The sequence below is a fragment of the Lagopus leucura genome, unplaced genomic scaffold (genome assembly GCF_019238085.1).
Source record: "Lagopus leucura isolate 7727_CA_CO unplaced genomic scaffold, USGS_WTPT01 Super-Scaffold_760, whole genome shotgun sequence".
NCBI classification, from domain to species: domain Eukaryota; kingdom Metazoa; phylum Chordata; class Aves; order Galliformes; family Phasianidae; genus Lagopus; species Lagopus leucura.
In genome coordinates, this window is record NW_024962257.1 from 1,963,127 (window position 1) to 1,988,841 (window position 25,715).

Here is a 25,715-nt window from a genome sequence, read left to right on the forward strand (position 1 = left end):
AGGCGGGTTTGTTTATGGCTATTTTGATAGGGCAGCTTTCATCCGGACACAGGTTGTGCCGCATCTCCCTCCCGCACAAGGCTGCCTTTGTGGATGCTGCAGGACCTTCTCCTGCCCTGGAAAGCGGCTGTAAAAGGCCCTGCTCACTTTGGTCTCCATTTCTCTTACTTCTCTAAAAGCTAAGCCCCAGGCTGAATGCCAGAACACAAGGCAACAGCAGAAGGTGTGATGGTGCACAGGACACGTATCCAGGACAGGAACCATCCCATGGCAGCGCGGCCCAAAGGACATCGGCATGGTGCTGCCAGCAGGAGCTGCAAGGCTGGAGCAGCACCTTCCCCGGTGCAGGTGTCAGCACCAGCAGATGCAGATTCCCTTTCAGCAGCGGTTCCTGCTGCCATTTCTACGTGTGAGGCTGAGGGTGATGCGTGGACAAGCACTGCTGGGCTCAGGGAGCACCTCCAGGTGGGAGAGTCCCAACCCAAGAGCCCACAGTCTGCAACAGCAGCCACACAGCTCTGGCATATTGCTTGAGCTGCCCCTGGATGGGAAGGAGAACTGGCCTGTAGTGTTTCTCAGCTGTTATGTCTGTTCTCTCTCTCTGCTGCAGTGGAAATAAATGGTGGGAGGGCTCAGCCTGCACTAATTCATGGCCGTGCTCAAGCTGAGGCCTCTGCTACTCTGTGTGCAGAACACAACTGTGAAAGTGAGAGCCGCCAGAAACACGGCCCATCATCAGATTATCTTAAACACATGGTAACAAAACAGAGTCACTCTGTAGCGTATAAATTCCACACATGTGGAGGAATGTAAAGCAGCTATTGTGCCCCCACTTCGCAGATCCATTTCACTGTTTTTCCAGTTTATCTGGAAAATACATACTGCATGGTACTGTACGTCGTATTTCACTGCTATGCACCATGATGTCTTCTAATTGAACAATTGCCATGCTTGTAGTCTAAGGGCGATACAAAAGTGCTTTCAAACAATAACAATGCATTGTCTGTATAAAGAGGATAGGGAGTAGCCGCTTCCCAGAAAGGCTTGATTTCCCCAGAGCCAGCAGTATGAACATCCAGAGAGCCAGCAACTGCAGGCAGTGCTGAGAAAGTCCCTCATCATCAGCCTGCATGCCCAACAGGCAGCTCTCACCCAGCCAGGCGTGGGCTGGCAGCACTCAGCAGCACTCCCACCATAAGGGGCTTGGCCAAGGGGCACCTCATTGCAAACGGAGCCTTGGGGATGCGACCCTGAGACGTGAAGGGAGGGAGCTTCCAGAGATCGCGCAGGAGTGCAGCATCTGCCAATTCACTCAGTGCTGCTGGCCCGCGGAGCAGCATGGCACGCCACTGTTCCATGTTTGGAGACAGTTTATACTGGAATAGGAGCAGTCTTTTTTGTTAAAATGATTATTATTTTTTTTTCCTCCATGAGAATTCACGACTTCTTAAAGAGAACTCTGCACGCTTGCACAAGGGCTGGACAACGGGGATGTTACAGCTTGGCTGTGTGCAGCAGATCCTCTGTGCTACTATTGCAGAAGACAACATGAAAACAAGGGTTAAAACAGTCCTGGGAGGGGCCTCAGAGCCACAACAGTCACCTGTGCACCCTGAGATCAGACCAAGCAAGCCCAGTGAGACATTCACACTCCACTTTGTGCTCCCTGGCAGAGCGCAGCCTCTTTTCTAAAAGCTGCATCCAGATTTTTAGAGCTCAAAAGAATCACTCTGGTATTGGAGTTGGATCAAGCACAAAAAACATCCTCAGCCTTCACAAAAATACCAGATGGCTGCAGATGCCAGCTCCTCTGGCCAGGCAGCTTTGTCAGAGGAAAGGCCAGCTCGTTGTGCAAGCTGCATCCCCGACACAGCCCTGCTGGCAGCAGCGCCTGCACAGAAACCCTGTGAGAGGAGCATCAAAGCGGCGTGTTCCCAAACGTCCGCTCTGCGAGGCTGTGCCATGCTCCTACCTACCGTGTTCTCTTTCTCCAGGCGGCGGCGGGACCTGCAGGAGCCACTCTGGCTGCGAAAACACTCCTCTGAGCTTCCCAGCGCATGTGAAGGGGGAAATGAACGGCAGGCAGAGTTGCCAAATCGTTGGAAACAAATCTAAAAAGCATGCCTGGGCGTGTTAGGTAGTTCTGACTCTAAATGGTGAACTCTGCAGTATCCAGTGTGGTTTTAGTGCTCGGTGTGTCAGCAGTGCCACGCCAAGTCAGTGCCCCCCTGCGCTGCAGCTGCATGCACACGGCATGGCGATGCACCGCAGGACCTCAGGCTCTTCTCAAGGACAGCATTGTAGTTTTCTGTCTGCTCTGTATCACCTCTCTCTGCTGCTATACCGAAACATATACGAATACAATCTCTTCCACAGACAGGTCAGTGAAAGGATTTCTGAACCATTTGGAGCTTCAGAACCACATGTTCTTGTGAACCTTCACCCTCTGTGCATGGCTCCATTTCCGAAGATCACTACTGCAAGAACAACAGAGCAGCCAGCGTGCATCAGTATTGCTTTGTTCTCTGCTCTCTGTTTTCCACCAGCACCCAAATGGGCACCACGGGGTCAGCCCGTGCCTGCCTGGGGAGCAGGGCCTCGTAGGGCTGACAGCACTGCACAGCTGAGGGCACTCATTGCCACAGAGGGGTAGGAAAGCTGGGCACTGCATGCAGTCATCTGCTGCGCTCACCAAAATGCGGTCAGCCAAATGGGTCTTGTAAAAAACCTGGAGGTGCAATTAGTTTCTAGTAAAAGAAAGTCTTGTCTTTTGTCTTGGAGTCCTAAAATGGCTGCGAGACAATTAAAACCAACTGAAAAAAGAAAGACAGCGAGGAGTGGTGAGATGCCCTTTTTGGGGAGCGTGGGCTGGTCATGTCCATCTGGAAGGACCTCAGAGAGAGTGGTCACTTTTGATTACTACATAACGTGAGTAATCTCTGGAAAGATGAGTCCTTCCCTCCTGAATCACAGCAAAGGGGGAAAATAACACACTCCAGAAACAGCAAGCCGTCAGCCCCGCTCCGGGAGCCGCCCAGGAGCCCTGCCTGGACCCAGCAGGACCCCAGCACCTCCACTGGGGCAGCCCAGAGCCCGCAGTGCCCGCAGGTGGGGGGCACTGAATGTGCTGTGCTGACCGCTGCTTCTCAGCCCCTCAGTCCTAATGCAGCAACGTGAGGAGCTGAGAGACACCCCAAATCCCTGCTTCTCCCTGTAGATACATTTAAACACAAGAATTTTTTTCTAATCTCCCAGAACTCCATTTTGGTTTTCATTACTATATATAGAGCGCTGGGATGCTCGGTTTATTTCTTGTCCCTTTGCATCTGATTATTATTTTCAGCAGAGTTCCAACTCTCTGTGATGGGCAGATTTTAACTAGAACATAACTTCTATTCATGCAGACTTCCAGTATTAATGAACCCACAATGGCCACATATAACGTAGAAGAATTTTATTCATACTGTAATTCTATCCCATCATCCACTGCAAATATTACAATTATCTTTAAAATGTCATAGAAGATCATTTTGTTCCACTTAAAGCATAGGAAGCCTGGCGTTGAATGATCACACTTCTCTTGAATTTGCTCATATGGTCATTCAGATGTATTTTCATGATCTGTGAAGGTTTAAAGCAAAGAATCTGTTCTGTGTGTGTGCTGAAGTAACTCCTAAGTGGTGAGGCTAATAACCTGGTGAGTAACCATGAATGTATCTTGCACATGATGCAAAACACTCACAATTTTCGTTATGAGTACAACAGAACGGCAATAGGTTAAATAACATACAGGAGTGACCTTTAAAAACGTGTCTTAAAAGCAGCACAAGAGAATACAAAAACAGTGAAGAAAACTAGAAGTTTTACAAACGCATACACTTTTATTGACCTATAGAACGGGCATCTGCCCGTGTGGATGCATGTCACAGAACTGCAAGGCTGAGAAATGTGCATGGTCGCATTTAACAACACGTGCAAGAAGCATAACGTAATCATAATAAATAGTAGCAACTGAGATACACTGACAGGGCTGCTGGAAATACATTGAAATAAATTAAGCACCTTGGAGTGGTGAGAGGACTCTGACTGCAGCCTGGGAGCTCCTTCCCACTGCAGTGGCAGCAGTGGGCAGCACGAGAGCCTTCTGCTGGGAGGCAGCAGGACAGTGCCAGGTGGGCTTTGTTAACTCCAAGGCTCATGTCAGTGTGGGTAATTTGAGACAAGTTCTTAACTAACACCTATAGTTTCAGAAGGAGGATTGCTGCCTCGTTTCATTATACAGCCTTTGGCATGTAAAAGGTATGGAAAGTTCCTATTTACTCTGAGTGGTGCTATCGTAAAGAAGAAATACAGTTTTGCTGCAACTAAAAGGTGGGCAGTGCTATTTAGGGTAGTGGAGATGCAGAGATTTGCGGCAGTTAGCACAGAAAACTTCTCCTTCAAAGGAAAAGCTTCCCCAGAGAATAATTTGGATGATCCCAACCTGCAGGGCTGCACAGCAGAGCAAGGTCCAGCTCTGCAGAGGCTCTGCTTGATACCCGCATCTGCACAGAGCAGCAAGAGCTGCCAGCAAGGCTGCGGGCACACAGAGCTTGCTGCAACTCCTGGTGCCTTTTGTTCTGCCATGCACATCTGCTGCAGGAGGCAACACTTCGGAGCACATATTTGGCTGGCTGCACACTAAAAAAAGGCATTTGAAATGAATTAAATGGACTTCATGTGAAAGAGCCCTATCAAACTGCTGCTTTACACCTGCCACCATCGCCTGAGCATTCCTTACAGTATTCAGAGCAGCAGCTGAGGACACTCTGGTGCAGATAAATATGTTTCAAAGCACACCTAGTTCAGTGAAGAAGTTCTCAGTGGCATTTAAGGAACCTGATGCGAATCCCATGTAAAAAAGGGAGAAATCAGATAACATTGCTCCTAAAGGCTCCATCCATCATCTGACAAACCGCTGCTTCTTGGACGCCTCACCCATAGGCCCGGAGCTGTCTGTTTGCCCTGGCATCTCCTCAGAGCTACAAAGCAGACCCAAAGGGCTGGTAACACAGAGCAGTAATGGCCCCTGTTTCTAAACCACAAAGTGACTCAAAAGTCCTACTTTTCCTCAGCTTACTGGAATGATTAAAATCTTTCCCTAATCGTCCCTCTTTAATCGCAGAACTGCCACTGACCACGTGGATTTTGGAAACCTCCAGTCCCTAACCAGTGAAAAGTCTGCTAGGAGTGACAGGTAGAGGGACATCACTTTATCAAAGAAGCTTGACAAAAGGGGAGTAAGACTGGCTTTGAGAATAGCTGTGAGATAGTGAGGGAAAGAGACATTTGTCTGTAGTTTAAATAGTTAAAAGCACAGTTTTATCTGTACGATCCAGCAACAGGTAAAAATCTTGCCTGCAAGCCAAAAGCCTGCTCTTCCCTGAGCACTTTCCCAAAGCTAGTCCTATCCAAACAGTTGTCTTCTTTCTTAAATGATACATAAGATTTGAACTGACATCCAGTGCGTGACATAACAGAAAAAATACACATGAAATGCACACCTTTTATTTTTTCTTGCTAAAGCCATGGAGCTGCACGGAGCTAATGTAAGTGCACGAGGTCACACAAAGGCAGCTTTCCAAAAGGAATCATTCAGACAGTGAGAGAGATGAAGCTGTTGTATCTCTGAATGTTTCTCTTGAGGATCTCAGAGCAGGGGCCGAGCACTCGTTCGAAGCGGGGCCGGTCGAGCTTCACGCACTTCAGGGGTCCACGTGCCACCACCGTCGCAGCGCGGGGCCGGTTGAGCAGCAGTGCTATCTCACCTGGGGACGGGGACAAACACACCATCACACCTCCTCTCCTTCGGAGGGTGCATACTGAGGCCACCATGCAGTTGCTTCGGTTGTAGAACACAGCTCTATGTTATCCTGATAGACACTTGACATAATTCCGTTGACAGTACAAATGCATGACGCATGCATAATGCATGCGTGTAAAATGCCTTTGAAAACAAATGCATTCAGACTGTTTTTGCTGATTCTGGATCTGTCTCCTGTCAGCCACACTGCTGTAAACCAAGGAATAGTTTCAGCTTCCATGGTATCTCTCAGTAGCGCTGAAAGCAGAAGCTGACCTAGGCACAGCCCCATGTTCGTTAAGGAGTAGAACACTAATTAAAACAACAACTACTCCATGCAATTCCAGTTGCTATTTTTCTAAGCCACGTTTATGCTGAATTTTCTTACCGAAATAATCTGATGGACCAAGCCTTCCAACCTCGACATACTCCTCGTTATCAGACCTGCGCTGCAGAACAGAGGCTGTGCCCTGCAACAGAAGAGCAGAGGAGCTGAGTGAGGTGCCCAGAGTGGAGGTGCCCCATCCCTGCAGACACCCACGGTCAGGGGATGGGATGTAAGCACTGATGGAGCTGTGGGTGTCCCTGCTCAGTGCAGGCAGTGGGACCAGGTGGCCTTTAAAGGTCCCTTACAACTCCAATGATTCTATGATAAGGTTACCTTGCTTTTCTTGACCCTGTTACCCCTTTCATGGGACATGTCTCACTCCTTTCGTTCTGCTAAGGCAGAGATGACCACCTCAGTCAATTTCTTATACACGAATAAAAAAGATCCACCAGTATGGCAAACTTGGTTTCACTTTTATGAATGTGGCATTGTTCAGATGCAGGCATTCAGCTCACACAAGGCAAGAGGAACAGGACAGAATTCAGTAACTGCTGCCATTATGCTGTGCAGATGTATCCTTCAATATCCTTTAAAAATATGCTCTGAGTGGATGCAGAACCGTACAAGTGATGCAGGAAAGACTTTCAGCACAAGGAATAAAAAGGCACTTTTCCCAGTACTATCTTGGAACATGGATTTGCAAGGCAGCACCAAGACTTTGCTCTTCACGTGACCATTCGCTGGCTCTCTTGCTAAGATTGTTGGCAAAGGCAGTTTTTAATGCTTAGTACAACAGAAGGCGTTTTTTTAGTGGCTGTTTGTGATCTGGACACCTGTGAATCAATTGCTTGGGAGATGGAATGTGCCTTGTCTCCACTCCTGCTATGAACTACGGTACTCAACGCATGCCAGTACATGTCACAGCTCAGAAACACTCTATTGAAACCTTCAAAGGGGTCTGACATGCAGAAATATTCTAACCTGGAGGAAATCTTAAATTATTTGTGGCATCACAACTTTGGAAGGGAACATAGAAAGAATCTCCTTTCACTTTTCTAGGACCTGGGGCCCAGAATATTCGCTATTATCTGGCAAATTACTGTAATTTGCTTACTTCTGAACAAGCACCACTAAGCTGCTGCAATACTGCTGTATTCCACCGCGTCCCATTTCATAACAGGGTTATTTTTAAGCCTGTATAATTTATGAATTGCTGGGCCACTCTCTAGGTTAATTTGTAATGTAACCTTCCTGTGCTACACAAATGAAGAGGGACATCAGTTCTGATGATGGCAGCAACCAGAGCCACAAATAATGGGCGAGCACCATCTCATAGGTGCTAAGCATCTGATGGCTTTTATATGTACTTGATGTACATCAAATTAATCTGACACATTACAAGTTATAATTTCTCATTTTGCCCATTAGTGGTAATCAGTGCTGAGTATAAATTACTAGATATCAGACTGTCACTGCATTATATGGGCCATGACAACTTACCATTCCACCCCACCTCCCCTGCGCCGTATCAGCATTAAAAAAAATACTGAATAAACACCAGGACTGCAAACCCTGGTCCATTTGAAAACAAATGCAAAATTCTTCTTGGTTTCAGCGTTTTCATTCTTGATGTGGTGAACAGCTGACGGCACGAGGCACAGAACCACGTGCTTGGCACCAGCAGGGCACCTGAACTGGGAGAGGTTGTTCCAGTACCGGCTCCCAGGGATTCAGAAATAAGCCAAACACATGGAGGGAGGTTGGCTTCGGAGTTCTGGGGAGATAGCTTGGGGTTAAGGCATGCCATGCACGTAACACTGCCCACAGCCCGTGTGAGGACATCCAGGAAAGTAACTGACAGAACTACATGTAAGAAAGTGATTTGGTGCCTGTCAGGTTTCCAGGAAGAATTCCTTATCCTTGATATAACTAAGTTGTTTCGCCAAAGCTGCTGTTTTCCAAGGTCTTCCAGTAAATCTGCAAGGGGATGAAAGCGCAACGATGGTGTCGTGAGTTTTGTTATTTGCATTTCCTGCAATCGTTCAGGACAGAACACATGGGGAACAATGCACTTACTAATCTCTCCCTGGCCACGCTTCTGATCAGGTGTATCTCATGGGGCCCAACTCAACGCTGTTCTTATTGTCTGTGCTTTGGAGTCAGGATCAGCTTCAGAACCGCTTCCAGCCCCTGTCCTCTGCTCAGTCCCCATCTGGAGCCTGGCAAAAGCCTAACCCCTTGACCTAAATAGCTGTCTGCAATCCACGTCTTCATTTCTTTCCCAAACTATTCTTCAACAACTTTTATTACAGATGTTTTATTAGATACAACAACAAAAAAAGTCTCTTAAGTAATCAGACTGACTGCTCAGGTCAAATGAGAAAAGGTGTCAATTCCCCACTGCTCACCTTGAGCACGCTGCCATAAAGGTAATCACAACATCAAGCAATATTGCTTTCATCTCCTCTTGTATCAGCTTTTACGGTGGTTAATATTTTTTTGACAGGGCCAGTATGATATAGAGTTTCAATAAGTCAGTCTTCTGAAGCAATTTCTTCCACTGTTCCACTACAGTTGGGCTTTTTAATCCAAGAAACACCATGCTATCTGTTGGAGGAGGACAGATGTGTCTGGCCTCCACAATAAACACTCAGCTTGGCAGAATAAAGCAATGCATATTCCAGATACATATTTTTCCACTCTTGTTTTAGCAGTCACACTGGCTCTTCCCATTGCCCAGCGAGAATGGGTCTGTCACAGAACAAAAGAAGCTTCCTGACTCCTGAGCACACACTGTACGGCCCCACTGCCCGCTTGGCCCCTGCACGAGGCACAGCCCCATCCTGCCCCATAGGAAGGCTGTCCCCACCTGAAAACAAAGATGTACTTTGCACTATCTATCCACATCACCTTCACTTTAGGTACCTCATCTCTGGAAACAGCACCATTCTAACTGGATTGGAGCAAGAGTCCAGTGGTACCTGAACAGTACGTATGTAAGAACAGCGTGAACAGTACCAGCAGAGCAGGGCAAAACTAGAATAATACACAACCGTTATCGATACGCTTAATGAAGTTCTCATACCACATTATTTAAGTGCTGACCCCCATCTTTGCTCTCATCACAGGTTTTGTGGCTGTATTTCACTTCAGTTTATTTCTCAAATCTTTCTGCTGCAGTTTTTGAGCTTTCTGTCCTTGCGCTAGAGCAAAACCCAGCCTCACATGAGTGCTATCATCACTCAGTAAGTCTCCTGGGTGCTGTCCTGGGAGGTACAGGCATTATCTAACAAGGATTCAAGGGGCTTATCGCTCTCAGCCCCAACAGCATTTGGTCTCAGCGGAAAAGATTCCCCCTTAAACAGCACACGGAAACTGGCAGGATCCAGCTCTGTGAAACAAACTGCACAGTCCCAGATTTGCAGGATCAGGCTGTTCAGTGCTGCTCAATTTAAAACACTGCCTTGTACACGGCGAGTCATTTCAGCCTCCTACGCCGCAGAGCAGAACTTTCAGAGCACGTGCTCAAACACTGTGAAGAAGTTTGACACTATTAAATAAATCAGCACTTTGTGATACGAAACTGAAAGCAGACAGGCATGTCTTTCTCCTAGCAGACACTCGGGAGTGAAATAATCTTCAGTGGATCCAGGAATATTCCCTTTCAGTCACTGGGGAGTGCCTGTATTCGCAGGAACCGATATCACTAACCTCCCCTCCTCTTCTCCGAGTAAATACAGGCATCCTATTGCAAAAACAACAGGAGTAGCAGCTCCAAAAGCAGTGTGCCATCAGCACTCTCTGGCAGCCTCACCCCACGCACCTGCTCACTCCCCCTGAACAGTTCTGCCGTGGTGCTGAGAGCACTTATTCATGTCTTTCAAGTGCATCAGCAGTTTGCTTTGTAAAAATTTATGGCTTGGATGTGGCACCACAATTTAAGATATAAAAAATAAGGTTTATAATCCATGCGCTCCCACCCTCTCCAAAGTAATGAGATTTTGATAGATGTTTCACTTTTAAACTCTCAGACCGCGTGGCTGAGGGAGACACCCGGATCAACGTGAAGATTCCCATGCCTGATCCCACATGTACTCAGTAGTACAGACTACTTCTGGAGCTCCATCTTTATATTTAAGTGCAAATCCTGTAGCCAGGAGTTGGTCTGAGTAGCCTGGCTATAAAAGGCAAGTGTTCAACAAGATGGCCAGAGGGGAAACCCTGTAGTTTTTTTCTCCATTCCAGCAGAGGAAGCTCAGAGATCAGATGGGATTGCTCCCAGCAGCACGACACGGTGCAGCAATGGGCACCAATGAGTAAGAGGTGGGAAGGGAGACTGAGCCCTCCTTCTTAGACTTTGGCATTTAAAAGTCAGTCTTGTTAATGTTCTGTTCCCACTGGTCAAACCTCCCACCTCAAAGACACAGCAGTCACTAAAACATACAATGAGGGTCTACAGAGACGTATTCATCACTATTAAAATTGAAGAATAGTTATTCTATGATGACCACATGCAGCGTCAATATCCATGCCCTTTCAGTACACTTAGTATACAGAATAAAATTCTACCCTTAAGAAATGTAACGGCAGACAGTTTTTTCCCTCATTCCCCATTGCAATTCTGTCCTGGCTTTGAGCTCTGAAGGCTTCATTTTCCTCTGCACAATTCAGTAAAAAAGAGCAATGCAGTGTATTTTTTCTATAGAATTAGTGATGAAAAAGGTCAAGCTTTTCCATCCACTACTGCTATTATCTCTATCAATCACTATTATGAACATACCTCTGCTTTCTCACTTTGTTAATCCACACACTCCCATTCAGAAGATGTTTCCCCTCACTCCACAGTCACACAAACCCTCATTATATGCCACTATGAAACCTTTGCAGAGTTGCTACAAAAGATGAAGGAAGAAGCTGTGGAGTGGCTTAAAACATCCCTGGTGAATCACACAAGACTCCATGTAAGGACTCCTACTGGTCTGAATGGAAGAAACAGCGGATAGCAAATGAATCAGAAGATCTTTCACATAGAATGGTTCTGTTCACATCGAATGATTCTGGGAGTATTTTATTTAACCGTAGGCAAGACTTCAAAAAATGGTCATTTAAATCAATTCAGCGGCCTTTAAGTGAAACCTTCAACAACTTTGGTTCAAAGAGGTTGTTTGGTTTGCTTATCTCTAGTGAGCTTTCTCTATCCATTAGGGCTCAGTGCAGCTTGCACAGAGAGACGGGACAATGCCTGCATTGGAAATGTCAGCTACTGCCAGCTTTGAACACAGAAATAGGACTTTCTGCACATTCTGGCCTTTTAATTTGGTGTGACCCTGGAAACCTTTCACTGATTTCAGCAGATTTTCAGAAAGCCACCACCTTGGCAGTATCTTTAAGATTCAGTGGTACAATGTCAAATAAGCTCCAAAGGCAGCACGTTCACTGCGACACCTCTGTGATCTGCAGAGAGAGCAGCGCAGCAGAAATTACCTTCACTCTGCAACCATTCTGGTGACAACGCATATGATTATCACAGTGTAATCATCATAACATTATAGCACTAGTATGCCATGTGCTATTGGCTGTGTATCCCAACAACACCAATGCACGCTGCCACCCTGCAAAGGCAGAAAGCAAGCAGTCCTTCTCAGCCAGCACCTATCTTACACCCGAGCTCTACAGCCATAGTGGCTACTAAATGAAATGCAGCCACACCACACCTGCATGAGACTACTGCATGGACATCTCAACTTCCATCCGTTCTGCTATCCAGGCACATTTGAATCACTTCAGAAATAACATCCACAGTCGAAAGAGAGGAACAAAGCTGTGCAGAGCAGCCACCAAAACAGCCACCAACATAAAGGTGCTTTTAAAAATGACAATCAATCATAAACCAAGTGCAGCTTTAAAACAGCAGAATCAACCGTGCCACAGGGCATTTCCTAGGGATACACGAGAGGCCGGGGTTAAGGCCCAGACATGACTACACCCAGCCAGCCATTAATCACCAGGAAATGCCTTTGCCTTGATCATTTACTATTTAAAATCGTAGACATTTGACATGGAAAGACCTTTTAGATCATTTTGTTCATCTCAGGCAATCTTCCCCTTCGGTATTTCTTTAAGGCAATCTGCGTTAAGCATGTCCTGTGTCTGAATGTACTCCCCCTGAAGCAAAAGAAATGTTAAGGGATGGGACAAGACAGGATTCAGGCAGAAAGACCAACAGACGTGGTGCAGAGCCAGCAGAATTGGAACACGCTGCTCTGGCTGCACTTTGCCCCATGGATGGAGAACCCTGCAACACTTCGGAGAAACAAAGCGGTTTTGCACAAAGAAAAAAAATCAGAGAACACTTTTTTTGTTGCTGAAAGGCTTTTCATAATCAAAACTTGAAGCTCTGCTGTCTCTTGAGTTCACAGTCTTGCCCTCGAGGTGCAGCAGCAGAGCCCAGCCTGCAGGTGTCTGGCACATCCACACACCAGGAGCCATCCGTAGGGGCACGGTGCAGAGCAAGGAACATCTCCAGGCTCAGGGCATGGCAGCCCCACACCTCTTCTCCACCTCCCCAGTGGCCCTCGGGCACTGGGAGGCCTGGGAACGAGGAGATGGAGGCACATGGGTGATGAGAGTGGCCCTTGGGCACAGGACAGCCCCTCAGCCTGGCTTTGCCCAGCTGCTGCTGGCAGGAAGCCGCCAGGCGGCTGCACCGCGGCCCAGGCGCTGGGCTCCAGTCGTGTTCTTTGCTCTTGGAATTTGAGTTGCCCCTCTTATTACATATCCCATCCACCTGTTGCGGTGGTGACACAAAGCAGATCTGCTCAGCAAAGGTGGGCTCCGCGCTGGGTTTTAATGAATCATCCCAGGGATACTTGGCCTTGACTAATCAGTAGCTTCTGTGGGAAAACAACTGAATTAATATTCCTCCTGGTGCCAGATTTTAAAGGCTGTCTGTGCCAAGCACTGTGGATTATTGGCAACAATGCACTGTTTTCCTCCCTCCGACATGTCAGCGTACAAAGCCATAAAAGTCACAAAGGAAAAAAAATGTTGCATTTTAGAGATTCTTTCTTTCTACAAAGCTAGCCATTATCTTTACTCTCTCCGAAGCCAGGAAATGTCCACAGAGTCAACATAAAAGTGACTCTATAATGGGTTATTCATCAACTGTTGGTATTTGTGACTGCCCTTACAGTTACCGTGCCCTGGAAGCAGGCAGCGCAGCCTGCCACCACCTACAGACATCAGACACGAAGGACAGAGCACACGCTAACAGGGCACCTCCCTCACCCTGCCCACCAAATCCTTTCTGGTGAAAATCGGTTTTAGCTGCTGATGTTGTTTTACAGCCCAATTACTCCTACCACCATCTGCTTCTTTGTGAAAACATTCTGTAGATGCTGAAGTAAGCAGACCAAGCAGAAGTCTGAGACAGGCAGCACCATTAAAGTCTCAGTGCTAATTCTGTGAGCAGGGCTGGGCTGGCAGCTGTGGACAGCCAAGGCAAGAGCTGCAGGGCAAGAAGCAAAACTTGGAATAAAGCAGGGGAAAGGGAAAGGGGAGCTTATCACAGAGATCAGGAAAATCCCTATAGGAAGCTTTCTTAAAGTCCCATCAGTCGGTGAATCCCGAGTATTTGTGGACCACATTTTGTGATTCTGAAATTCAGAAGGAAAAAAAAAAAACCTATCAAAGGTGCCTCTTCTGAAGGACAATGCAGAGAGCCTTGCACATTCCTCTAAATCCACATTATAAAGCTAATGGCCGAGCCCTCAGGGATGTATTATTTCAGTCATCTCAACATTATCTTTGCAGAGGAGGGATAAAAGCTGTCTCAGGGAATTTTAACACGATCCAGAGAAAGGGCTGAGCTGCACCACGCATCAGGAAACCCTCCACTTCTTTCCCACCAGGCTGAACACCACTGTATTCCAGGCCATACCCATGTGGCAGGATTTTTGTCCAAACACAGAGGGGCATTCCTCAGGTCAGCTTATGGACGGAGCTCCTCGCTCCTGGCAGAAATGCCCTTCACTTCACTCTACATTTACCATGGTCTTGGTCACTTTGGGTAAATACTTCGAATCAGGACTTTTGAGCTCTGTCTTCAACACCAGAAGTGTTTCTAAGGATCCTGAGAACCTCCTGAAAATTCTGTCGGGTAAACAGCCCAGGCTGTTCTCCTTACTCACACAGAGGCACTTCACTGTGTGGAAACCTCTGCTGCTTCTCCAAACCTCCCTGGCAGCAAATTCCACTGGACGAGAGAAAACAAAAACCATACCTTAAAGTATTACATATATGAAAAGTCACTGTCAGTTTTGAGCACAAAGAAAACTGATGATTTTGATGAAAATCGAGATGGAGACACACGTATCAAGAATGAAGCAGCCAATTATTAACGCTGGGTTCTACATCTCTGCACACCAAATGATCTCCCATTTTCCACATATTCCATAGTGGTAAGAGGACGGGGTGTGGCTGAACATCCAGCAAAATCTTCCATTTATGGGTTTACAAATCAGATGTTTCAAATTGCAGCTGAATGAGACTGAAGACTCCTACACAAGTTGCCATGTCAGAAATGAGCTGGGGAGACATCCATAGACTTTTGTTTTTTGCTTTGGATATAGCACGTGCAAAGAGAAGTGCTTCTAAACCTTTGAGAACTGGATTGTTGCACTGCATCCTCCTCATGTTTTGCTTTAAGAGAAAAGCTTACTGATGTCCCAGTGAGACGGTAACACAGAAAGCCCTGCATGTACCTCGAGGTTCTGGCACAAGCAGTGTTCTCAGTTGCAGAGTCCTGGAAGACCAATAGCATGTCACTCCTCAGCTGCCACTGCAGCCCTTTGGGAGTGCTGATAGCATCATTCTTGGGACAGCTTTGATTTTACAGTTAAGGATCAGCAGTTCTAGGGCTACTTTCCAAGAGAAGACAAATCCTTTGAACTACATAGCCAAAGACACTGCAAAAATTCCTTTAGCCAGAAAACAATCTTGGATTTTTATTAGTTCCCAACTTTTGACTTATGAAAGACTATCATACAAAAACAAGGGAAGAAATAAACAAATTTTAGTCAGCAGTAAAAAGAGCAAATTAGTTCCACATAAGCTGCAGTAGAAAATAGCACCCATCATTTGAGGGCAGTAAAACCTAACGTGAAGGAACAGTTGGTGGGGTACCCTGGGATCCTGGCCATAAAACACACACCTCTGCACCTTAGGCCTTCTATGGGAACCATGAATTCCAAGACCTGCAAAGTGCCCTGTCCTCACTGACTGATTTTCAGTAGGGATGATGAACTCTCTTAACTCTTGTGTTTTTGCTTCAGACTAGAACTTGTAACGTGGAAGTGCTTCATGCACCTCATCACACAGGTGTGGTGGGCATCAGCTCCATGAAGTTCTTGAGATGTTCGAGTAAGACAAGTGAGTAAGTAAGATAAAATAAGTAGATGAAAGGGTGAAATGTATTTTATACCACAGTAATTATCACTCTCAAAATTATTTTGTCCTACGTATACATTAGGTCATGTGCTTGTGCTGAACCAGGTGAGAATCTGATTTCAGAAGCTAAATGTTGGCTGTGTACACCGTTTTTAAATTGTTTCTCTCCCCAGCAAATTAAAGAAGCTTCTTTTCTGTAATATAAGGACTATCTAAACAGAATGGTGTTGGAGGAGGATGATGCAAGAGGGCTTAATGCTGCTTGTGGACAAGAGTTTGAGTCATGACTGGTTTGATGGTGCTTTTCTAACCGTGCATTTTTAAACTATTATACATTATTCTCCAATTCTGAGTTCATAGCAACTCACAGAATTTACACACAGTTGTCCTGGTTTCTGCCACAAATGAGGAACAAAACCTGCAAAGTTCTAAAATAGACCAGAAATATTGGCTAATCTGAAGTCTCACAAAATCGTTCAGCAAATGATCCAGCATTGCTCCTGAGGTTACAGACTTTGCAGGACGTACTGCAGGAGCCGGCACTGCCACGGATATTGGAGGGCTGGAGAAAGATGGAAGGAAGGACTGAAAGCTGCATGACTCACAGCTCCTCCATTGCTGGTAGAACAAGAAGGAGAGCAGCCACTCGCTCACTACAAAATACTGGCCCTTTCCAACAGAGGATGGAGAAGGGCATGCTCAAAGTTTTACCTATGTGCAGCTTGATGCATCCATCACTCACAGAACCCAGAGTGAACTCAACAAGAGCAGGACTGAGACTGCATTTAAGTCATTTGGGCTCACAAAACACTTCACCTCTGTCCCCAGGCAGGATGGCACCCAATCACATGCCTCAGTTGATATCTTTGATGTCATCTGGCCATTAAAAATCCCATCCTGAATGCAGACAAACTTTGATGTGGGGCAAATGGAAACTGTGTGAGCACAGCCAGGTGATAGTGACAAAACTCAGACTACCTTTCCTGTAAGAGCTCTGCAAAAACCAATGTCTCCACAGTTAAAAACAAGCAAAGCACAGAGCTCTTAGTAACTGCTTGCTCTGCTTATTAGGTATATTTTGTTTATTAGGCATACGAGGAGTTGCTGTAGACTGCCCTTAACAAACATACTCAGTATCAACAAAATCCTGGTAACACTAGGCAGTTCAGACTGCAGCCTTTGAAACTCCTTTTCTAGACAACATTCATCTTCCTAATTAATAATTAATCACACTGTGTTTTTAAAGAGATTATCAGGTGTGATAGCAGAGTGTGCCTAAGGCAGTGACTTCATTAACCGTACGGAAGAAGTTTACTTTGTAGTTCTCCTGCCTGTCGTAGGGGTAGGTGCCAAAGGGGTCTCTCTTGGGTTAGAATGTCAAAGAGCAACAATTTAAGGCAGGAAACAATTGGGCTATTATTTTTTTCTTTTTCTTTTTTTTTTTTTCTTCTTAAAGAGCTTTTAAATCATAAATCTTCAGATGCTTCTTGTGCAATTTAAGACTCAAGTCTCCTTTTCCTATGAAAGGGCCAATTCTACAAGGAGTGAGCCCAAGGATCTTCCTCCGCTCCTTCACGTTACCATGGCACAAAGGGTTTACAAACACTCTTCCACCTAACAAGCCATTTGTGCAGAGATGCCCCACAGCGTGCCAAGAGTGTCAGCAGGGTTGGAAATGCTGATTTCACCTACAGGATGGTATCTCAAGCATGCTTTCAACAGTCACAATAACTCATGGTGGATCCTGCCCAGACTGGAGCCAGTTTGTGGCCCTGACTGGAAACATCAACAGCATACAACAACTAGCAGCCCCTCAGCAGGCACCACGCTGTTTTGAATGTGATCTGCACTGTCCTTGGCTGGATCAATAATTACTATCAATCCATTTCACTAATTTCCATCAGTTGGGCAGCACTCTACTATTTTTGGAAGGATTTCTGTGCTGACAGTGAAAACTTTCCCTTATTTTCCAATTTTGCTGTTCCCATTCCCTAGTTTCAGTACCAATGGATACTTAATGTGATTTCCCATTAAGCTGTTGCTCAGCTTCATGGAGCGTCATCAGGATTATTTCCACTGGTGTGGAAACAGAGGTGTGGGGTGGGTAACACTGCCTGCAGGCTGCTCTGACAGCCACAAGGACAGCAGGGAAGAACACCAGTCCCAAGCTGTGCACAGAGAAGGCTGGAACTACCCACTCTAACTTAATACCCATCTACAGTGAAAAAAAAAGTAAGTTTTGAAGTTCTTTTCCAATAAAATTTGTAATGTGAAACTGCTTGATACAATGGGTCCACTTCTCCTTGAACTTCCTCCTGCCAATTATCTTTTATTTTTAGATCTTTTATTTTTAGACTGCTGCATGTTATCACTGGGCAGCTCAACCAACAATTAATTGGAATTGTTTTGCTTCTCACGCAGTTTTATTCCTTTGCTTTAGGCAGCACTTGAACCAAACTGTCCTCAGAGGAGATGACAGCACAGACAGCACGCTAAGGACAAGCACAAGCTGGCACGGCAGGGCACTCTCACTGCACTTCTCCCCTCCCACACCTGCATACATTTGCATCTGTGTGTGCATTTTTCTCAAGCCACGTCAAACCTTATGAAGAATCAGGGCCATATGGCAGCAGCTCAGCAAGCAAACAGCATAGAGAGCACTCAGTATGCAACCAATACAGGAAGACTCCTCTAGCACAGTCAGTGAGCTTCACAGCAGTATACATGGTGCCCAGCAGTGACAAAAAGATCCAAGTGATGTGATGTGGGGAGAGGTGGGAGCTGGGAATCCCAGCAGGGCACTGCAGGGCTGTGATCCCATCAGCTCTGGCTGCTGCTTAATGGGCTTTTCTTCAGGGTGCATTGCCACCAAGCCAAAGCTGAGTTGAAGTTACAGAACGGTACACGATCCCAACCTCTGTTTTTAATTCTATTGCCACTACCTTGTTCAGTAACCTAGACAACAGCAAAAATCTCCTTCCAGTCCCACAGCACCACTAAAATGGCCTGAACTACTGTTCATACTGAACAGTGGCAAAGCACGAGCTGGGAACAAAAATCAGCCCCCATTCAAACAACATTTCATTAAAGGGCCTTAGCAGATCCTACGTCGTTTAACTCCACAAAGCTCACACGCTTTTGCAAGCTGCCACTTTAAGACACTAGCTAAAAATATTTGCTTTATCTGAAGTCAGATGAATAAATCCTCCCTACTGTTGGGTACACAGTGTGGCAGTGTGCAATACAACTGCAAATTTATTTGTTAGGAACTGTACATCTGTTATGATTTACGCTTGCCAAAATATTATTCTTTATGGCAACAATTGTTTCACGGTGCTTAAAGTTTTTCACCTCTGTGCCAGGAATCTCATATGGGATAATTCCATGACCTTGGAATCCAACAGATACATTCCACATCTGTCTGGTCTGGGAAAGCCCAAGTTTGTTGTGTGAAAAGCATAGTGGGAAACTGAGACCTGGAAATATCTGAAAATACAAAACTGCAGGGCTGCTGCTTTTTTCTTTTCTTAATTACCAGTTTCAAGTGTAGTAAATCAATCTCACAAAAGCAGTTACTTTGCTTCCGTAAGCATGCATTCATTTCTCAGCCTATCTCCAAATGAAGGGACACGGTACAAACATTAAAGAAAAAAATCTACTGCTGGAAAAAATTGCAGCCTTGAAATACTTAAGCTAAATCTTGTTGAAGGCTGTGTCAAATGTAAATGAGTAAAATACCCAACCTGCTGCAAGGAAGCAACGCACCGCTGCCTGCGAAGACAGAACGACAGACAAACTGTGGCAGTCCTTAAATCTCAGGGTAATATTCTTCTCATTAGATTTTTACCAGAAAATGACCACAGACAGCTTTGTGAGCAGTGGACTTACAAAGCCTGGTTTCCCGTGGTTTTCCCCCATGCACATTTTCTGTTATTCCAGTATTTTTGCTGAGCTCATGCTGCAGCCTTTCAATTCCATGCGCAGAGCCTGTCCTTCCAGCAGCCTGCACCCTGCCATGGTATGGAGGAAGATGCTGGACAGAAAGCCACGAAAAAAGGTTATTCTCAGAAAAAAACCAGAAGGAAAACAAAAAAGGGAACAGGTGAATCTGCATGACTGGCAGAAAAGGGAGCCCATCTACCTCTGCCCATAGTAAGAAGGGTGATATTCCTGGTTTCAATCAGGAATTTTCCACTCGATCTGGAAGTGTCCCTTTCAAGAGGTGACCAGGTGCACTTCAGGCTGCAAACCCCGAGCGTGCCAGCTCCCCTGCTGGCAATGTCCTTCTGCAGGACCAGGGGATGGAAAAGACTGCATCCCACAGGATGAGCAATTTATGGAGATGACGGAGAATGGCGCAAACAACTGAAAATCCACGCGCTGTCCTCGCTGTCTGCAAGAACCTTTTACAACAAGAGTCTCAATATTTGTGATGCTGGTGATCTCTCTGGCTTTACCAAAGACTTACAAATTGGTAACTGATATGCCTAAGGCTTTCTGCAAACAACCATGTTTTGTAATAACTCACTATCTTGCCCAAAAATTCTGTGGCAAAGTGCCTCCAAAGGAGGCTGCGTCCTGCTGATGCGTGCAATGGTTTCTGCATGCATGGCAGCCAAAAAACTGGCTGCATTTGTAGTGTTCTGGACTGTATAGCCACAGAAATCAATAAAGATATGAAAGACCATAATGACTGTCAGGCATATTGTGACAACAAACCAGCTTTCAACCAATGTCTGTAGAAAACAGTGCTCCCAGTGGCTCGTATCAAATCTCCTACAGATCAATCGAACACCAAAGATGCAAACTCCTGTGAAATCAGATTTAAAGCACAAATCTTGAATTTTCTGTGAGAAGACACAAATACTTCTGCAGCACAAAAAAAAGCTGATAACTGGACGTTCATTCTTTAATGCAGAACAGTACAGGCAACTTCCAGACTAAGAAACTATGCAAGATTTACAGTGCATGGGTGAGGTGAGCAGATACTTTATGATTACATAGTATGCAGTGCTAATACTTTCTTACCCATTCAAGTCTTTACAGCTGTTCCTTCATAGGGGGAAAATAAAGGCCTTTGGTAATTCTTTAGCAAGCTGCCAATTTTCCATATGGAATTTGATGGCTAAGAAAATCAGGTTTTTCTAGTCTCATGCTGCTGCAAGGAGTAACAAGATGCTCAGTAATACTCACAGAAATAAAAAGTCCACATTTCCAAAGAGGCACAACAGTTCCTCAATTCTTCTTATACAGTAAAGATCTTATTAATGAGACAAAAAACAACATCTAAGTAACAGTTAATCTGGTTTTATTCCCTCACCATTGATTTGAAGGCTCATCACATATTTAAGGTTCCTCAGTGTGTAACTGTGTGCTCTGCAGGTGTGGTTATTTGCACTGACAACTTTGTGAGCATCAGGAGATAAACTGTGTTCATAAATCAAATAAATATTTCGTCACCAGCATCCAACACTCAAGAGGAAAAAAGCGAATAGAATTTTAAGTGTCATATATTGATTATGAACTGAATTTTGGCTGCCTTGGGTAGAGGCACCTGTCCAAAAATTCACACTTAAGCAGCAAAGGAAAACCTGCTGGCCCCTAAACCATTTGGAATGGGTGCTGTGCAAACCTCTTCTCACCTGCGTGGCGCAAGGACTCTTTCCTCCAAACAATCATGTCACAGCACAGCATCTGATGGAACCCAAGATGTATTCCATGTACATGCAATTGGATTCTAAGGCAACACCACGACACCAGCTTCATTACATCCACCTGACCCGTGTTCTCCCACCAGAGGAATTCAGATAGCTACTACCCCTTGTACCCCCACTGCCTTATTGCTGGTCGTGTAACACATGGCCTGAGCTGTGCACTTGAACTGTCACCACACAGCCACATGCCAGCCTATGGATTTGTGTAGGAGCACTCACAGCCAGCACTGAGAAATATGTCCCAAACTCCTATTTCAACTCATATACAAGCATATCCTAATGCTGTCTTGTTATCCTTCTCTCAAATAAAGTCTCTCAAATGCCTTTCTATAACTTGTTAAATCACAGTGTTTAAGTATTTGTGTGAGATACAGAGGACACAAATATTTATGCCAGAGAGGAGGAGAAATCCCATCAGCATCTGTTTACAGAAGTGAGATGGTGCAACTGAAGTGTCAGATAATCTCCCAAAAAGATGTCAGTATTTTCAGCTGCCTGACAGATCTGTCTGCTTATGTGAGAGTAAACAAGAAAATGGCTCCACCATTTGGACTGAGTTTAAGGCAAAACGAAGAACAAATGATCCATTTTCAGATCAGGTCTCCTGTTCCAGTCTACAGATGTTCGCTGCAATTTCCCTTGTAAGTCCCTCTGGGAACAAAGATCAACACACCGTGTGGCTGGCCAGCCTTGTAAAATGCGGACAGTTTGGAACAATCTAAAAAATGAAGTAGAAAAGAAACCTTCAAATGGTAAAGACAGAAGACACACCTCAAAATTCCTCCATGCCTTCACTTCCCTGGAAATCAAGGACTGTCCTGCGATATTTCCACAGAAATGGTGTCTGAATTCATGTGAATTTTGAGTCATTCTCCTGGTTCATGTGGAGTTAGTTCGGATTTATGCTGGAGTAAGAGATTAAACTGAAACCAAATGCCTTTCATACAAAGTCTTGATCTTTACCAGGAAAAGACACAGCTGATCAGGGTGCCAAACTTACCTCTGTAATAATGAAAAAGTCGTCACCAGGCTCTCCCTGCACAACAATTTTTTCTCCGTCTTCAAACTGGACAGGTTCCAGCGCATCAGCCACTGTCAGCCGCTCCCATTTATCCAGGGACTCTAAAATATTGAAGATCATAAAACTTTATTATAAAAAGATTCTAACTTTGGCAGAAGATTCATATATAAACTGACAGCCCCGATACGCCTGGTTCTGTTATAGAAGAAACATTTCTTTCATCCAGGCACTTTGCACGAACCTCAAGTTGGGAAACATGAATACATTTATTCATTGTGCCTTAGACTTTAGTAATCGCTCAGATAAGAATCTAGAAAGTTGGACAGGAATAGTTGGCTGCAGTTCCCTAGGTCTGCGATCAGCTCTGCTGCCTCGATGCTCAGGAGCAGCCCAGCTGTTCTGAAAGACTGAGATCCTCTCCTGCCACATCCCACCCAGATGCCAGAACAAGTCCCGGTGTCTTTGCAGCAGCGTTGCTCTCAGATGGTTAACAATGGCCTTCTGAATAAGCACTGCAAAGGTGCTGATCCAAAAGATGACATCAGGAGCTCCTGGAGCCAACACGAGTCCCTGTTAGCATGCGTGGCAGTGGGGCTCAGTCTGCTTCAGTAAAGCTGCACCTCTGTTTCATTTGCAATTTTGGCCATTGGGACTGCACACAAAAGTGTAAGAACTGTTTTTCTTTTCCTTCTGCCGCTCAGAGGAAAAAAAAGCTATAAAACTTCAAAGTAAACTTCAATAAGAAATTATTAACAGTCTGTTTTATGAGTAAAGGAACTCACAAAGCCTGGCTCCTGTGGCTTTGTGTCCTTATCGCTTACCTGCAGCTGCCACCATTCCCTCTGATACCTGCATGGCAAAAAAGTCTGCAGAGCGGCCAGCCCTGGGCTGCTGGCTTCCTCCCAGTGCCTTTCCTAGGGACAAATTCTATCTGTCCTGCCTTTGGGAAGATAAGGGACGGTAATCTGTGTCTCTTTCTTTTGCCTCTTTGCATGAGAATTCAAGAGAATTAATTGTGTTTGAACTTTTACCTTTTTAAATCAGATTTAAGTGGGAAAAGCAACAGGATTAGAAGTTATTAAAAGGAAAAGATAACACAACGATATAACCCTCATAGCTTTCAAAAGTTGAGCTAAAATTCATGTACTAGAGCTCTACTGATTCTTCCTTAATTCATTAGGAATTACTGGACGATTTTAAGTGGCTTCTATGGCTTCTGACAACAAGACCAGACTTGGGTTGCTTGCTCAGACTCTGGCTTTTGCAGTTAGTTCAATACAGTGCTCAGAAGCATTGTGGGAATGTGAAAGAGTTATTCTCTAAAATCCAAACAGCCCTTTGGCTGAGCCCAAAATGTGCACAGAGTCTGACAAGACCAAATGGGTGATCAGTGCACGAAAGGTAAGCTTTGAGCTGCTTGACAAAAACACAACTTAATGCTTCTGTGCATTTTCTGTTGCAACTTGAGAAATAATTACTCCTAATATGTTTCCCTCCTATAATCACGAATGGACTGTCCTGGTATATTTGTGGCCTTTCGTGTAGAACCATCAGTATCAAAGTCCAAGCTCATACCATCAGTGCCACATTCAAACAGTGCTCTGTTTGACTAAAAATGAGCATAAAACTCTTTCATACAGAGTAGAGTGGGCTTTTTCTTTCTTTCTTTTTTTTTTCTTTTTTAAAGAAAGAGCTCAGTAATTAAGAATGAAAAGAAAGAATCTCTTTAAACTTCTTCAGTTGCCTTTATGAAAAATTCAAAGCTAATTCCAGCTCTAGTCATGAAGTGTCTCTCTTTTGTCTATAGGAATTATGCCACTACAAATACACTGGTTAATGGCTCTTGCAAGCAGAGTACCATACAGAACTTTGTACACGATAGAGCTTAACATTTGAGTTGCAGAGTTAAATTCAAACAACAAATAAGTAGACCAATCTTTTCAATTTCTAAATTGTACATTCAAATTCATTATTGTACATTTAATTAAAGGCCAGGGAAAAATTTTAAATTGATTAGTTTCAACATACCTTCTTAGACAGGCAGCTACCGATAACCTAAAAAGTCCTTAGGATTAAAAAAAAATAAGTAGGTTGCTTCAAAAGTAATGCCTCCTATTTATTTCTATGGAAACTACTACAGCTACAAAGAGCACAATAACACTACTTGACAGGGCAAATTCTAAGCTACCAAACAATGCTTTTCAACACGGTCATCACCATTAGCTGTGCGTTTTCACCAGTGATGAACAAGAGCCTGTTTGTCTTTTCAGCCCTTTCCTACCCCAAAAGACAGTGCACATCACTTCACCCACTGAGGGCTGCATCATCACCTTTTCCTGTGACAAGGAATTCATGCGCTGCCACTCCACAGGCTGCCATTTTGACTCTGACTCATAGTGGTGACACTACAACTCCTCATCACTAATGATGCTACCCAGGAAACTGGCACCTCCGGCCCTATATTGGTTTAATAGGTCCTGACAAATTTGCATGTGGTGTTCATTCTGCTCCTTTTGTGGGAAACACCTGCTTTTCCAATGTTCTACCACCATTTCTGACAGTGCCAATATTCAGCTCCATACACAGTTCCCTGATCATAATCTTCTGATTTGCGCAGAGGGGCTGATCAAAACCTGCTTCATTTCGTGGTGAGACAGCTGTGCACAGCCACCCAGAAGATGGCTTTTCCTTCACACTGCTGTCACCGCTGCTGAAATGCACCACTCGCCCCTCACTGTGCTCACGTCCACTGTTCTGTCTCCAGAAACGTTCAACAAGTGATGATGAATGTCAGTGGGGCCATTTTTTCTGCACAGAGGAATTCAGTGACACACCTTTGCTACATACTCACTTCCATGCCAGACGCCATCCTGTCAGACTCTGCTGCCATCTGTCACGTGGTCACAAAATGTAATGGGATATTGGTGGGAAGGTTCAGCCTCTGCTGCCATCCCAGCGACATCTGCCTCTGATGTCATGAGCCAACATAACAAAACAGGAGGCATTACTTTCAGAGCAGCCCTCATGCAAATCTATGCCCTTACAATTACAGAGGTAATTACAGACACAGGCAGGCCTTGTAAAGAAATCACCAAGTTCTGACCAATTAAGGCACGAGGTGATGCTGACTTCCTTCCACTCTGAGATGCCTAAAATACTTTTGTTTTCCAGCTGCCATCTACTCTTCACACGCATGAAATAAACCCTTCAACGTCTCACCTAAATTCTCTTTCTTCCTGAAATGATGTGTTATTTTGTCCGGTCTTTTCTGTACTTAAAAAAAGCTTCAAGTCTTGAAGTCCTCACTCATTTCTTACTGAGTTTGAAAAACCATTCTACAAAGTAGGATATAACTATCTTGCA

At 45.0% G+C, this 25,715-nt stretch overlaps 1 protein-coding gene across 1 annotated transcript in view; it reads right to left on the minus strand.

Annotated features, from left to right (window-relative positions):
* Positions 1 to 3,439: 3,439 nt before the first annotated feature.
* PRKAR1B (protein kinase cAMP-dependent type I regulatory subunit beta) overlaps positions 3,440 to 25,715 on the minus strand; it is an 87,711-nt gene continuing 65,435 nt past the window's right edge. The window contains exons 9-11 of the mRNA XM_042864105.1: positions 22,332 to 22,453; positions 6,231 to 6,312; positions 3,440 to 5,807 (exon numbers count right to left, since the gene is read on the minus strand). Coding sequence (XP_042720039.1) covers positions 5,635 to 5,807; positions 6,231 to 6,312; positions 22,332 to 22,453 — 377 coding nt within the window. The 3' untranslated portion in view covers positions 3,440 to 5,634. The remainder of the gene's footprint in view (positions 5,808 to 6,230; positions 6,313 to 22,331; positions 22,454 to 25,715) is intronic.